Raw genomic sequence first — 14,048 nt, 5'->3', positions numbered from 1 at the left:
AAGAAGAAGAAGAAGAAGAAGAAGAAGAAGAAGAAGAAGAAGAAGAAGAAGAAGAAGAAGAAGAAGAAAGTAGTAGAAGAGGCAACTGGTCAAAGTAAAGAGATATCTGTGATGTGCTCAAAGAGGTGGACTAAAATAAGGCCATGAGCTCAGTATTCAGTTTTGGGAGATCAGAAATTCTCTTGATGTCATTTCTATGCCAGTGAGGTGAACAGTATACCACGAGGAACACTTCACTGTTCGAGAGAGATACAGGGCATGTTAGACGTTAATCTCTGAAGTCCTTTCAGAGCTCCATCTTTTGATACCAAAATGTAGTACTTTGCAGAAGACTAAAAGTCTAAAATTGATATATTTAATTGTTATTAACCAGAAGAGATTCCACATTTTAAGAAAAGTATGAAAGCAGTAGTTGGATGGATGAACAGACAGGCAGAGGGATGGACAGATGGACAGAAAGGAAGAAAGGGGAGAGAAAGAAGTCTTCATGCACTCATCTCATACTGCGTATTTGTTAAACCCTTCCGGGAGAAGGCATTACCTGAAATGATACCACAGTAATGACTGTGAGGAGCTGACTTCTCTGTGACTTTTTCCTCCATGGACCTTTTCTGCCTATATACACGGTGTGGGTGACCCGTTACGGCCATTGTGTCATTGAGTGGTTCAATAAATATGAAGTCCTCATTGAGCTGTATAAATCCCATCTGGAATATATAACATAAAAAGATATGTAAGAAATACTATTTGGATAAATTATTTTCTAGGCTTTCCTACTCATACACTATTTTCTTTCACATATGTGCATACATTCTAGTGAAGCTTTTTTAGCAACGCCACTAATAAGGTAACTGTCTTCCCATTTTATTACTTCATCTTTACATACTTTATTGCAATAGCATAAACTTCATTTAGTTAGACTTAGCCTGTGTGGGTGGGAGGCTAGATGCCAGCAACAGATGCACAGTAAAAATTCTGGAACAGTTAAAGGCACACTTTGGGAGACCCATGGGGTCACTTACATGTAGGCATGTATAGAAGAGCAATACGGTTTTTAATTGCATGCACCACATAGTCCAACTTCTCAACAATCACTATTTAATAAAGTAATTCATGTAACATGTCAAAGCAATTGTGGGGGATACAGCATTGAAATTAGTATATAAAATACTCTTGAAGCTTTCTACTAAACATTTTTAAAACCTTTGCACAGTAAATTACAGAAAAAAAATGAATCATCACTTACATAAGCACGTTTCATTTCATATAACACCATGTTTTTAAACTTAGCCAATTGTAAACAGAGAGCTAAAAACTGTAAAATATGGTTATTATCAATAAAAAGAACTTATAACAAGAAGGTATCCTTTTATTAGATTGAGGCTAAGCCTCGTCATTTCTTTCCTTCCTTTTTTAGAACATAAATTTATATTATAACTAGGAAAATATTCCACACAGAACATATGACTTGACCTTTTTGATTTTTATTATTTTATCCTGCTGTGATATATATATTACATTTATAAAATATATAATACATATATTTGACTATTCCATTGACTCTTTGGCCAATGTTTTTGAAGATATAATCCCTTAGAACCTGCATTATTCATACCCAATCTGCTATCAAAGTTCTTCATTCTGTTTTGAATTAATTATATAAAAATTATGTATAGTTCATTTTAATCTGATCCACATATAACTAGCATAGTAATAACATACTTACTTCTTCAAATATAATAATTCTTCTGACCGAATATTAAGAAAAATTAAATCTATACTACAAGGAGGTGTGTTTTCCTTAAAAGTACAGAAGAGACTTTTTCTTTTGTTTTAATCATTAAAGTATATTACATCTTCTCTCCAGAAAGACTAGGTGATTGCCAATATGACATCTCATTTTATTCTCTATCGAATTGATGTTAAAAGATATCTTAAGAATAAATCTAAAAATACTCATCACTTTATCAAATTTCTATAACACTAATAAAATTCTCAAGTACTAGAATAACAGTTCCACCACCTCTGTCTGTTGTCCCCTTCTCTCTGTTACTCCCTCTCCTTGTCTTTCCTACACACACACACACACACACACACACACACACACACACACTGGGGGTGGGGATAATGGAGAAAATATTTACTGTGACCACTCTTGTAAAATATATCAGGCATGTAGTATATATGTGGGCCATTTTGGGGGTAATTTTAGTATGAATTCCAATGAATTCTTTTATTTTCCACGCATGTGTTCATTGTCTCTGATGTAAAACTAGAATGAATTTTAAAGTAATTAAAAGAAAGGCAAAAAAATCTTCCCTTGATAGAAAAAAGGACAGTAACAAATATTTAAAACTTGAAATAATAATCATTAAAATACAGTACATCTGGGCGCCTGGGTGGCTCAGATTTAAGCGTCTGCCTTTGGCTCAGGTCATGATCCCAGGGTGCTGGGATCGAGTCCCGCATTGGGCTCCCTGCTCCTTGGGAGCCTGCTTCTCCCTCTGCCTCTCTCTCTCTCTCTCTCTCTCTCTCTCATGAATAAATAAATTTTTAAAAAAAGTTAAAAAAAAGATATAGTACATCTACACATGGCCTGAGGGTGGATGGTATCACATTATATATATCACTGAGGCATGCTGTGAAAATACAAAAATACGTTACTTTTATCTCATATATCAGTATGCTTCTGAGGTTCAGTCAGTATTGAAAGTCACTAATATAACTGACAGTATGGCTGATGATTAAAATAATAAGTATTATGATGCTCAGTAAGAACCTCTCAAGCAAACATGCTCAGTTTCCTTAAATCATAAATTTATAACCTGATACATTCTTTCAAAAGGTTATAAGTATAGTTGGATTTAGAACAATAAACCAAATAAAACTGAATTGCATACCCACATACAAAATTTAATGACTCCAAAAACAGATGCTGAACTTAAGATTATTTGGGTTCATAACCTACTACTAGCTAAGTAACTTTGAGAAAGATACAGTGACTTAATCCACACAAGTGCTGCATAGGGCTGTCCAGAACATTCACTTGTGAAAAGCACATGTAATGCTCTTATCATAGAATGTGATACTGGGTAACCCTTCAATAAATGTTCACCATAATTTTAATTTTATTAATTAGAATAACCATAATAAATCATAGCATCCAAACATTTTAGTATGAACTGGAGACCTCAGGAGTCCAAAGAATCAAAACTGATTCACCTTTGTATCCCCATATTACCATATTAAATATTTTCTGAAATAAAAATTTTTAAGTTAGAATTTGGAAACAACTTCACAGTAATTATTTGTGTTAGAACTTTATCTACAGACATTTTTTAAAACAAGAAGGCCACTTTTGAAAAGGAACAAAATGTTGGAATAATTATAAATGGTGACTCACTCACTCATTCAATACATATTTACTGTCTGACTACAGTTCACTCTGGGGCAGAGTTAGCACTAAGTGTTCAGCCTTCCTTCTTCAGGGAAGGGTTTCTATCTGAGACCAGAATACTATCCTACAGCAGAGGAAGTGCTCTAGCTTAGATCAGTATCTTTCAAGATAATTCTTTATATTAAAGCAGACTTGCAGAAAGACTTGAGGTTTTCTGTGTCACCATAAAGGCCTCACTTTTCCCACTAACCAAACAGAAATCTGTATCTGCACGGTGATTTTACAAGCTATGGAAGAACATGAACCCATATTAACCTCTATGCACAAGGGTCCCTGTGTTCGACAATCCACAATTAGGCAGCATTCACATTAGTGCAAATATTGTCCTTTCAGTTTCAGAAGGAAAGAAAAGAATGTGAATGAACATCGTACAGCACATCATCTAAAATAAATGCAAGCTTTAGAAGCATTTTTCTCCCAGATTGTTCTTATTTAGATTTTTCAAAATGATTTTAAATATTTTGAGACATTTCACACAAAATTTGTAAATGAAATTAAGTTTAACAGGTGTTCCCTCCCTTATTTCTGTTATCATGTGCATATTCTCATACGGTGGCATCTGTTCTTCTGCTGTTGAATGTTATTCTTTGATTTAACAATTTAGCAAGAATTTCAGTATTTTGCCAATTTACCCTCACTTACGTTAATGTTACCACTCATGTATTTTCCTCCTAGTTCTGACATTTTATTTCTCTGTGTGGATGTCTGTGCTTTAAGACAACCAAGAAGATGGATCTTCATGTAGGTGCACTGACACTGTCACTAAATTCTAATCACACGAAATTTGATTTGGTCTATGTGCCAAATACGCTGATGGTGAAATGCTTCAATTAACCAAGATCAATGTTTCATGTGTTCAAATTCAAGTTAGTTTTGGTTTCCTAAATAGATCCTAAAACTCTAATGCAAACATAACTTAAAAATGACTTAAGGGGCACCTGGGTGGCTCAGTCAGTTAATCCCTGGACTCTTGGTTTTGGCTCAGGTCACGATCTCAGGGTGGTGAGATCGAGCCCTGAGACGTCAGGCTCCATGCTCAGCAGGGAGTCTGCTTGAGATTCTCTCTCTCTCCCTCTCTCTCTACCCCTCCCCCACCCACAATCTCTTTCTCTCTCTCTCTTAAATAAAGAAATCTTTAAAAAAATGACTTAAAAATCAGAAAACAACATGGCACTCTGTCCACTCTCACTGCTCTTCTTCTCTAACATTGCTACTTCACTTCCATGACCTCACTTCCCGTTCACACACAGAACTGAAGCACACTATAGTTATCTCAAATTTTCTCTTCATTCTTCCCTGCTTCTTTCTGGAAACTTATTTTCCAGAACCTTGGTTTTCTAGGTAAGCTTTCAATGGGCTGGCTGAAGGTATTTATCTGAGGCTCAAACTGCATATTGTCAGGCTTTGATGATGCCCAATTTTTAAAAATACATAGCATATCATAAGAACTCCATAGTATAAGTGCTAAAGGACATGAGGAAAGTGTTAGATCATTATAATTTCAGGATATCAGAAGAGTCTTGAGGGATAGCAGAATCTGGCTATGATGAGGGCAAGGGTGTTCCCATGAGAGGAGATATTATGAGCAAAGGCAAAGAGGACCTGGAGTCTAGCTAAGAGTTAAGAAAATGCCTGCCTTGAGTAGAGAGATGGGAAAATGTAACCTAAAAACAAGATGAACGCATATAATTGGAAAACATCAAATGATGAAGTTCTTGATAGGAAAGTCAATGTCCTGACATTCTGAAGATGATTACTCTACTGTCTGACCATAGGTATATTAGAGAATTAGTAAGACACTGAAAGAAGCACAAGTGTTTTTTTTCTAAACAGCAATTACAGAAGTTGTGAAAAGATCTGGCATCTTGAGATGCTTGTGAAAACATTGTACACAAATGTCTGATGCTCTACATGATCTGAGCAATGTACATTTGGCTTTATTTGAGTATATTTTGTATGGTAATGTTACAGTATACGTCTCATTAAGTAAATAAAGTCTATAAAGCATTATATAGTTCAGAGTGTAAGCATAATACAGGGCTTGATGTAAATTATAATACTATAGGATTGTTGGTGCTTTATTTAAAAGACATCATTTTCAATAATACTATAAATAGGAGTGATTTTTCATGCATTTGTGTATTAAATATATACAAGCAAGTTTATGAAAATACACTTCTGACACCCTATCTATCCTATTGTCTTATAATGCTAAACTCTTCCTGACTCGACCCTTTTGATGTTTCCTCTTTATGCCCAAAGGGGGAAACTCTAAATCCTTAATGAAGATATATTATGTTTAAGGTCATGATAAATTCTTGCCTACCTCTCCAGCTTTATTTTTACTACTTAAACTTTATATATAACTACAACAAACACATTTTTAAAGATTTTATTTATTTACTTGAGAGAGAGAGATAGCGAGAGATAGAACATGAGTAGTGGGGAGACGGAGAAGCAGGCTCCCCACTGAGCAGGGAGCCCTATGCGGGGCTTGATCCCAGGACCCCAAGATCATGACCTAGGCTGAAGGCAGATGCTTAACCAACTGAGCCACCCAGGTGCCCCCAACAAACACATTTTAATTTTGTGAACAAATTTTATATTTTAACATATTTCAGAATAACTTTTAGTTGTATGATCACATCTTGGTACACTGCACATGCTATTTTCTCTTTCCAGACAGTCATTCTTGGTTATTTCTTCAAAATCAAGCCAACCTGGTCCTCTCTCCAAAGTAACCACTGCCCCCCTGATCCACTTCTACGCTGTACCTTTCCCATTATTACACTAATACGTCCACTATAGTTATGGTTTTTGTGTGTCCTTGATTGGACCATGAGCTATTTGGGGGAAGGCTTTGGGCATAGAGCTCAGTTTCATGCCTTCAATACATAAGGTCTGGTACACAGCAGGTGCTCAAGGAATGTTGCTTTTACCTTAACATTTTCTTCCTTTTTGAGATCAAAAGAAAACATAACCATTCAACGTTCTTGAGAGCATCTATTCCATCTACTCTACCTGTAACTCCATCTGAGGGGAAATTACTATTTGATTTCTCCCTTCCGGCATTCCCAATGTTGCCTTCTTTGTGAGCCCAAGTTCTATCTTTAGGAAAAGCTTTCATGGGACCACATTGTTAACATTATTCTGTTTTCTTTCCTTGCCAAAGGGCTTCAGAAAGTATCGTGAAACTACAAGAGTAGAAGCAAACCTAGAAATCATCAGGCCATCAGCGGAGTTTTAAAATCAAGAAAACCAGACTTAAAAATATTGCACAACTTGCCTAGAATCACACGGAGAGTTCACCCGAGTGTCAGGGCTGGAATCTAACACTCCCAATTTCCAAATTTGTTTTTGGTTTTAATACATCACTCTAAATTTGCTTGCTGCATTCTGCTTTCCCCCACTGAACTCTGGAAATTGTTCTGAGGCCACCCACCATTTCCTGTCCTTTGTTCTCCTCTCTAAGGCATTTGACCCTTGACCACTTTTCTTCTCCACGAATATCACTCTCTTCTCTAGCAACTGTTTCTGTTTCCTTAAACAGGTCAAGTTCCTCTCTCCAAAGCAGGTCTTTGGTCAACAACTGCTGTCTGCAATGATCCTTCCCAAAGGTTTTATAACGCCCTCTGTGGAGCCCATATCCAAATCCCCAAGCCCCCTCTTAGCCCACTACCTCCATTCAAGACCCATGCTCCTCCCTGCTCACTTCTCATCACCTCACTTCAGACGTCTGATCCTTCTACGAAACCAGTGCCTCTGTCTGAGTGTGTATCTCTGTTCATGCCTCCAACTTGTTTCTAGTTACCAAGGCCGAAGAAATTAAGAAATTATGGTCCTTTCCTCTTTATTTCTTTTAAAATATTTATAAGAAAACAATAATATAAGAAAATAATATGTCTGTGTGCCAGGCACTGTGTGTGGTGTGTATGTATATATATATACACACATATATGATTTCATTTAATCAAACAGAAACTTGTGACACATAGGCTAACCTCACTAGTTTTGTAGTTGAAAAAAGTGAGTTTCAAAAAGATTTACTGTGTCCTAAGGTCACACATCAGTATGTGGCAAAGACAGGATTCAAACCAAAGAGTGCCTTTGTGAGGCCATCTGAGGAAGTCTAGACCCTGCCATATCACTGTTATTCCAAATAACTCTCATCTTTAAAAAATTCTGCACTGAGGATTTGACGTCAAGCACAACACCTCACAAATGGTAGATGTCCAAAATTTGATATCAACAGCAAGGCCAGGCCCTATCCCTCACAAAGCAAAAGACAAATATACTGCGTTAGGCTCTGAACTTTATCTTGAGCTGACTGTTTTATATGATGAGACATATTAGCTGCCAAAGGCACACTAGGTTTCCGAGAGGGCTGAGGGTTTCACCCCCAGTGGCCTCTCAGTGCGACGAGCCCAATCACTCCCCCATGGCAGATTTGGGAGAACGTTTCAAGGATTTCATTTTTCTTTCCTTTTTCCTTAGTTTTACAACTCTCTTTCTATTTTCTTTCTTAAAATGTCTCCTGATCATAAAGCCAGAACATTTAAATAGCAAAACACTTAAAAAATATAATTAAAAAAAGCAAATAATTATCCCAAACCCCATTACATAGGATAATTACATAGGTATGTGTATTCTTCTTCCTAGTCTATTAACATACACACAGACACACAAAGTATATATGTGGGTAGGTACCTGTGTGTATGTACATGTGTATCTCTACCTGTGCACACATTTGTTAAAGTTTTATATTCTACTTTATTTTCCTATTTAAGAATAGCTTGTTACTTCGTTTCTTAATGATATTAAATAATCTTTATAAGCCTGGTTTTTTAATTGCTGAATAACAGTCTACCCTCTAAATATATCATAATTTATTAGCTATTCATTCATTTGACCCTCTACTCAACAAATGAGGATTGACTTTGTACAGCCAGTGGTGGGGGGCAGCAGTGATGATCAGGTTGGCAAGACCCATCGCCAACTTATACACACTCTAGGAGGGGATAGGATTTGCTATTTATTTGACTGAGTCAAAGTTACACATACAAATGCTCTATCACTGTTAATAAGCTTTACCTTGATAGTTTATATACTCATTTATGTCTGTGTTCTATTTCACACACACACACACACACACACACACACACACACACACACACACAAAGTTTCAAATATAGCCTGGAAGTATCCCCCCATATACCTAAGGGACAAGGCAGGAGCTGAAAGTGACCAACTAGAGAAGATGAACCAGCCTTCTTCAAAGAGCACGTGTGAAATCCCAAGAGACTGAGGGGCAACTTTGAAGAGGACAGCCTCCCAAAAACTCATCAATGTGGCCCATGAGAGACAGAGAGTCACCATTTTAAGCACCTATCAAACATAATGCTCAGCACCAGTGTCCCACGACACAATTCCATGCCATGACACTGTTGCCAAGCCACGACACCACTGGTCACCCAAACATACTACTGTTTCCAGCCTCCCTAAGTTTCTGCCCTCGAGGAGCCAGAGGAAGCTCAGCGCACTGAGCAGAAGAAATGGAAGCCCAAGGTGGGGAAATAGCAAGGACTCTGACTTCACTCTTCCTCTTCACTGCAAGTGATTAGCTCTAAGCAAACCTGAATGTGGAGGGCATGTGACAGAGAGACTTCAACTTTATGGGGGAATTTGGAGGGTTTGATGATTACAGGATAAATATTTTAACTAAGACAGATTTTGTGACTAAATTTACCAAGGGACTTCTCACAACCTAAGCGTGAACACCACCAGAAAGAAGACCAGGGGGAACAAACCCCCAGTTTCATTATGGCACCCTTTGAGTCCTGTTTACTCAGTGAAAAGTTATATGTGTACAATATCAATTCAGGTGCCAAGTATTTCAAGGGTTAGAGAGTGATGCAGGGAAGGTCTTTCGGGTGAGGTGACGTCTGAGCAGAGATCTGAGAGTTGGCCAGGGCAAGTTAGAGGAGAGAACATTCTAGGCAGAAGGAGAAACAAAGACCCTGAGAGGGGACCAACTTAGCACGTGTAAGGAGAAGCAAGGTTAGAATGGCCGGAGCGCAGGGGTCCCCGGGAAAATGACGACTGGAAAGGAACCCAGGGGCATTCCATGGCTGTATCACTTATCTGATTCATACTCAAAAATAAACCCTGATGAAATCCTCCTGTGGTTTTTAGACTATTTTTCTTTTCTTGGACGCTGGCTAGAGATTTTACTATGGGATGCTTCGTGATGACCTTCCGTGCTATGTTCTTTCAACAGTCTTATTTTATCTCCATAATAATTACTCAGGAATACATGTCACTCTTACAAATGAAAAAAATATGCTTTCTCTCCCATTTTCTTGAAAACCATTGGCCTCCTCTAACTTTTCGCCAGCATTTGACAGAGATACGCATTTTAAAACAATTTCAAAATGTTCCTTTTTAACTCCATTATAGATAAACGACATCACAAATATGATTATAAACAGAAGCTGTTCTATGTTGAAGATGTGAAAAGTGGTAAATGTGTAACGTGAAAAATAAATGCTCCATCCTAACATTTAGTATCCAAAATTACTGACTTTTTGTTATTAGGATGGTTGTCTAATTTCTCATTTTATAGTCTAATTTTTGCTCAAATCAAGAAAAGCCACTGATTTGATCTTCATATACTTTCTAACATCCATTCACTTTACTGTAATCTCTTGTTGCTTAGAATGATTTTTAAATTAATTCCTCAGGATGTAAAAATATATATTTATTTATTTATTTCAGAGAGAGAGAGAGAGAGAGAGAGAGAGAAAGAGCATGGGTAGGGAAGGGGCAGACTCCCCACTGAGGATGGAGTTGGACACGGGGCTCAATCTCAAGACCCTGATATCATGACCTGAACCAAAATCAAAAGTCAGATGCCCAAATGACTGAGCCAACTGGGTGCCCCATCCCTCGGAATTTTTATGGATTCTTTAAACATGCAAAAAAGTGAGTTGAGAAATAGGCAGCAAATTCAGTTTTAAATCTACTTCTAAGTTTATCAACCAGTCTAGACCAAAAGCTATTATGTTCTACTGTATCTTCCTGATGATTACATGTTACAAATGTACCTACTGAATACCTGCTACATGACAGTGTGCAAGGCACTGAAGCTTCAAAAATGAAAAGAGATTTTAATTCCTATCTTCACGGGCCTTACATATTAGGGGGAAAGACAGGAAAAATCAGGTATCCAGGCAAATATACTTAAGGAATTATAAATCGTGAAAAGTCTCATTGAAGAAACAAAGATGTGAGAGAAATAGAATGGAGATTGAGATGCTAGAGAGGGTGGCCCACGAAGACATTTCTAAGGAAGGAACATTGAAGGCAGGATCCAAAGAAGGAGCCAGCCATATAAAAAAGACTGTAGGCAAGAGAAAATTGTTGTATTAGGCAGGGGATGCCATATACCAAGACTATGATCCTGGAATATACACGGGAGGAACTAGACAGATTGACTTTGTGTTTACAAAAATGTACACTTTTTAATTATTATTTATTACAACATATGTTTGTGTTCTAATATTTATGCCACAGTAAAACTTATTTTAAAAATGAAAAACAAAGGATAAATAATGTAACAGTATTACTTTGCAATACAGAGGCAAGGGAAGTACTAAAAGAAATGTGATTGCTCCTGGATGGCAGAAATCAAGCACGGAAAGGAGAGAGCAGGCTACTTTATTTTTTCCACCAAAATTTTTCTAAGTATTAACATTACAAACAAGGTACAGACATAACTTAGATTATACTTTAGTTTAAAAGAGGGGTTGAAATGGAAGGATATAAGACTTGTTGGAGGGGACACTGCTATAATTAAAGCAATTAATAATGGTGGCATTGGTGTAAAGTCTGTCAGTGAGGAAGACCTATAGATGAGCGAGGACAGCATGAAAGAATTGACAGGGAGACTAAAGCAGTGGCAGGAGTCACAGACAAATAATAATAGTAGCAAAAATATAACAGAAGGGTTGGCAGGGCATGATTCATGGATCTGAAGACCATGAGAAGATATTGTGGTTTTATTGGAAATGTAATTGGAAGCAACTGACAGTGGGTGGCATACTCAGAAATTTTGAAGAAAGTCACTCTTGTTCTTTTTTTGGGGGGAAACAGATTATAGGGTGACAAGAGGAGAATCAGGAAGACCAGTCTGAAGTGAGCTATAACAGTTCAAGAGCAAGCCTATGGTGAGTAAGACCAAAGGAACAACATACGGTGGCTGAACTAAGGATGTGGAGAAAAGTAAACACATTTGAGATTGATTTTAGATGCTCATACAAACCAGAGGGTGACCACTCCAACTGGTTAATGGTTTAGATGCTGGGACATGGAGGGACAATAACTCAGAGAATTAAGGATGACTTAAGGGTCTCTGGCTCACATACTCCAGAAGGGGAGATACAGGTCTGTAATTGAGATATAAATCAAAGGACCTTATTAGGTTTGATGTATCTGTGAAATATCCAAGTGGAGAAATCAAGTAGACAGTTGGAGTATGGAGCTCAGTGCAGAGTTTTGAGCTGGAGACATATGTCTGGGAGCTGCCAACAAAAAAGATAATCTTTCAATCCGTGGGGAAGAGTGACGATATCCAGAAAGGGAGTGTAGATAAAGAGCAAAAGAGAGCCTAAAACCAAACCCAAAGGACCCTAACATTGAGAAACAGAGAAGGAATTAGCAAAGGAAGGTCTAGTGAGGTTAAAGGAAAAGTAGGAGCTACTTGATTTTTTAAAATAAGAATTAACTCTTTCTAGAAGTGGCTATATATAAAAAAAGACAGGAATAAGCTCTCATTCAGTTCACAATGTGCCCTAACCCACATTGCTTGGGTTAAAAATTCACTAGTCCCAGGCAAGATGATCAAACACATGTGCTCATGCTTCTGTTAAACTGAACAGCAAAAACCAAATGAAAGAACTCCCCTGCCTACATTCAGTCAGGGTTCTCCAAAGTCCTAACAAGGCGACTTTTGTTTTGCAGCAAGTAAGAGAATTTTACATGTTCCATTTTTTTGAGTCATGAGGAGAATTTCAGTTTCTTAACTAACTCTGCTTGCCCTATGTACTTTTTTAACAGTTGACTTCCAGCTTGCCACTCACCCTAGCACTTCACGAGCTGGTGCCTATTCAGTTGTACACCTAGTCGTTAAAGGGTTAGTCACTTGGTGATTTTGCAGAGCCACTCACCATGGTGATGAGCCCCTATAGCACTTATCTCATGCAATTCCAGCCCAGTTCTGTGCTTCCAGTGGAACTGAATGAGACCACGGAGGAAGCTGCACAGCTGCGATGTGGGGCAATACTCCTCACTGCCAGGTCTTACTGGTGACCTCACAATTAACAGAGACGTTGCCAACCTCCTACATACCCCTAGGGAGTGGATGCGAATTCGCTTTACCATGGAAACAAGATTAGTGGAGCAAACTCGTCAAGGGTCATAGCACTGGTACTCAGAGACATGGAAAATGTGCTGCAACTTCTTTTCCGGATTCAACTAAAGGTCAAATAAATAAAATAATGAATTTATTCGACAATATTTACTGAGTGCATACTATGTGTCAGCTAATGTGCCAGATGCAGGAAATACAGCAGTGCACCCAACGTGTTAAAACAGCCAGTCTTAAGTATCTCTGATAATACAGACAGTCCCCCAATTACAACGGCGTTGACTTATGAGAATACAGCCAGATGATGGTACAAAAGCGATGTACGTTCAGTAGAAACCGTACTTCAAATTCTGAATTTGGGGGCGCCTGGGTGGCTCAGTCAATTAAGCGACTGCCTTCCGCTCAGGTCATGATCTTGGCATCCTCAGCATCGAGCCCTGCGTCAGGTTCCCTGCTCGGTGGAGGGATTCTCCTCCCTCTGCCCCTATGCCGCCCACTCGTGCTCTCTTTCTCACTCGTTCTATCTCAGAAAAATAAATAAAATCTTTTCAAAAAATTCTGAATTGGGATCTTTCCCTGGGCTGGTGACATGCATACAATCTTCTCTCATGAGTCTGGGCCGTGGGAGGATCCAGAGCCACCAGTCAGCCACGCGATCCTGAGGGGAAGCAACTGACGCGCCTACTACAACCATCTCGTACCCACTGAACCATTCTGTTTTTCACTTTCACTACGGTATTCAATAAATCACATAAGAGAGACAACACTATATTATAAAATACACTTTGTGTTAGATGATCTTGCCCAACTGTAAGCTACGGCAAGTATTCTGACCACATTTAAGGTAGGCTAGGCTAAGGGATGATGTTCAGTAGGCTGGGGCATTGAATGCATTTTTGACTTACGATGTTTTCAGTTTATGATGGGTTTATCAGGATGCAACCCCATTGTAAGTCAAGGAAGATCTGTAAATAAGGTGTTTCCTAATTGTAGATTTTAAGTCTTCCCTCTCATTTTGCATGCACATCAGCAAAATGTTTTACTACTTTTCCATTTAGGACCCTTGGATAATTCAAATATTCTCCCCTACTCCCATTCTGAATGGCATTAGGTAATATACAAGAAACTGTATTGGTGTTTTACTCTCTTGCAGGAAAAAACAAATCT

At 38.1% G+C, this 14,048-nt stretch overlaps 1 protein-coding gene across 1 annotated transcript in view; it reads right to left on the bottom strand.

Moving 5' to 3' along the window:
- The window catches only part of ADAMTS19 (ADAM metallopeptidase with thrombospondin type 1 motif 19), a 252,836-nt gene that overhangs the window by 200,917 nt on the left and 37,871 nt on the right, over positions 1-14,048 (bottom strand). Inside the window, exon 3 of the mRNA XM_025860822.2 lies at positions 542-707. Within this exon, the coding sequence (XP_025716607.2) occupies positions 542-707 (166 nt within the window). The remainder of the gene's footprint in view (positions 1-541; positions 708-14,048) is intronic.

The sequence above is a fragment of the Callorhinus ursinus genome, unplaced genomic scaffold (genome assembly GCF_003265705.2).
Source record: "Callorhinus ursinus isolate GAN/ISIS: 27379988/994484 unplaced genomic scaffold, GSC_fseal_2.0 scaffold30, whole genome shotgun sequence".
Lineage (NCBI taxonomy): Eukaryota > Metazoa > Chordata > Mammalia > Carnivora > Otariidae > Callorhinus > Callorhinus ursinus.
Note: the sequence above shows the minus strand (reverse complement) of the source record. Positions and strands in the feature narration are given on the sequence as shown.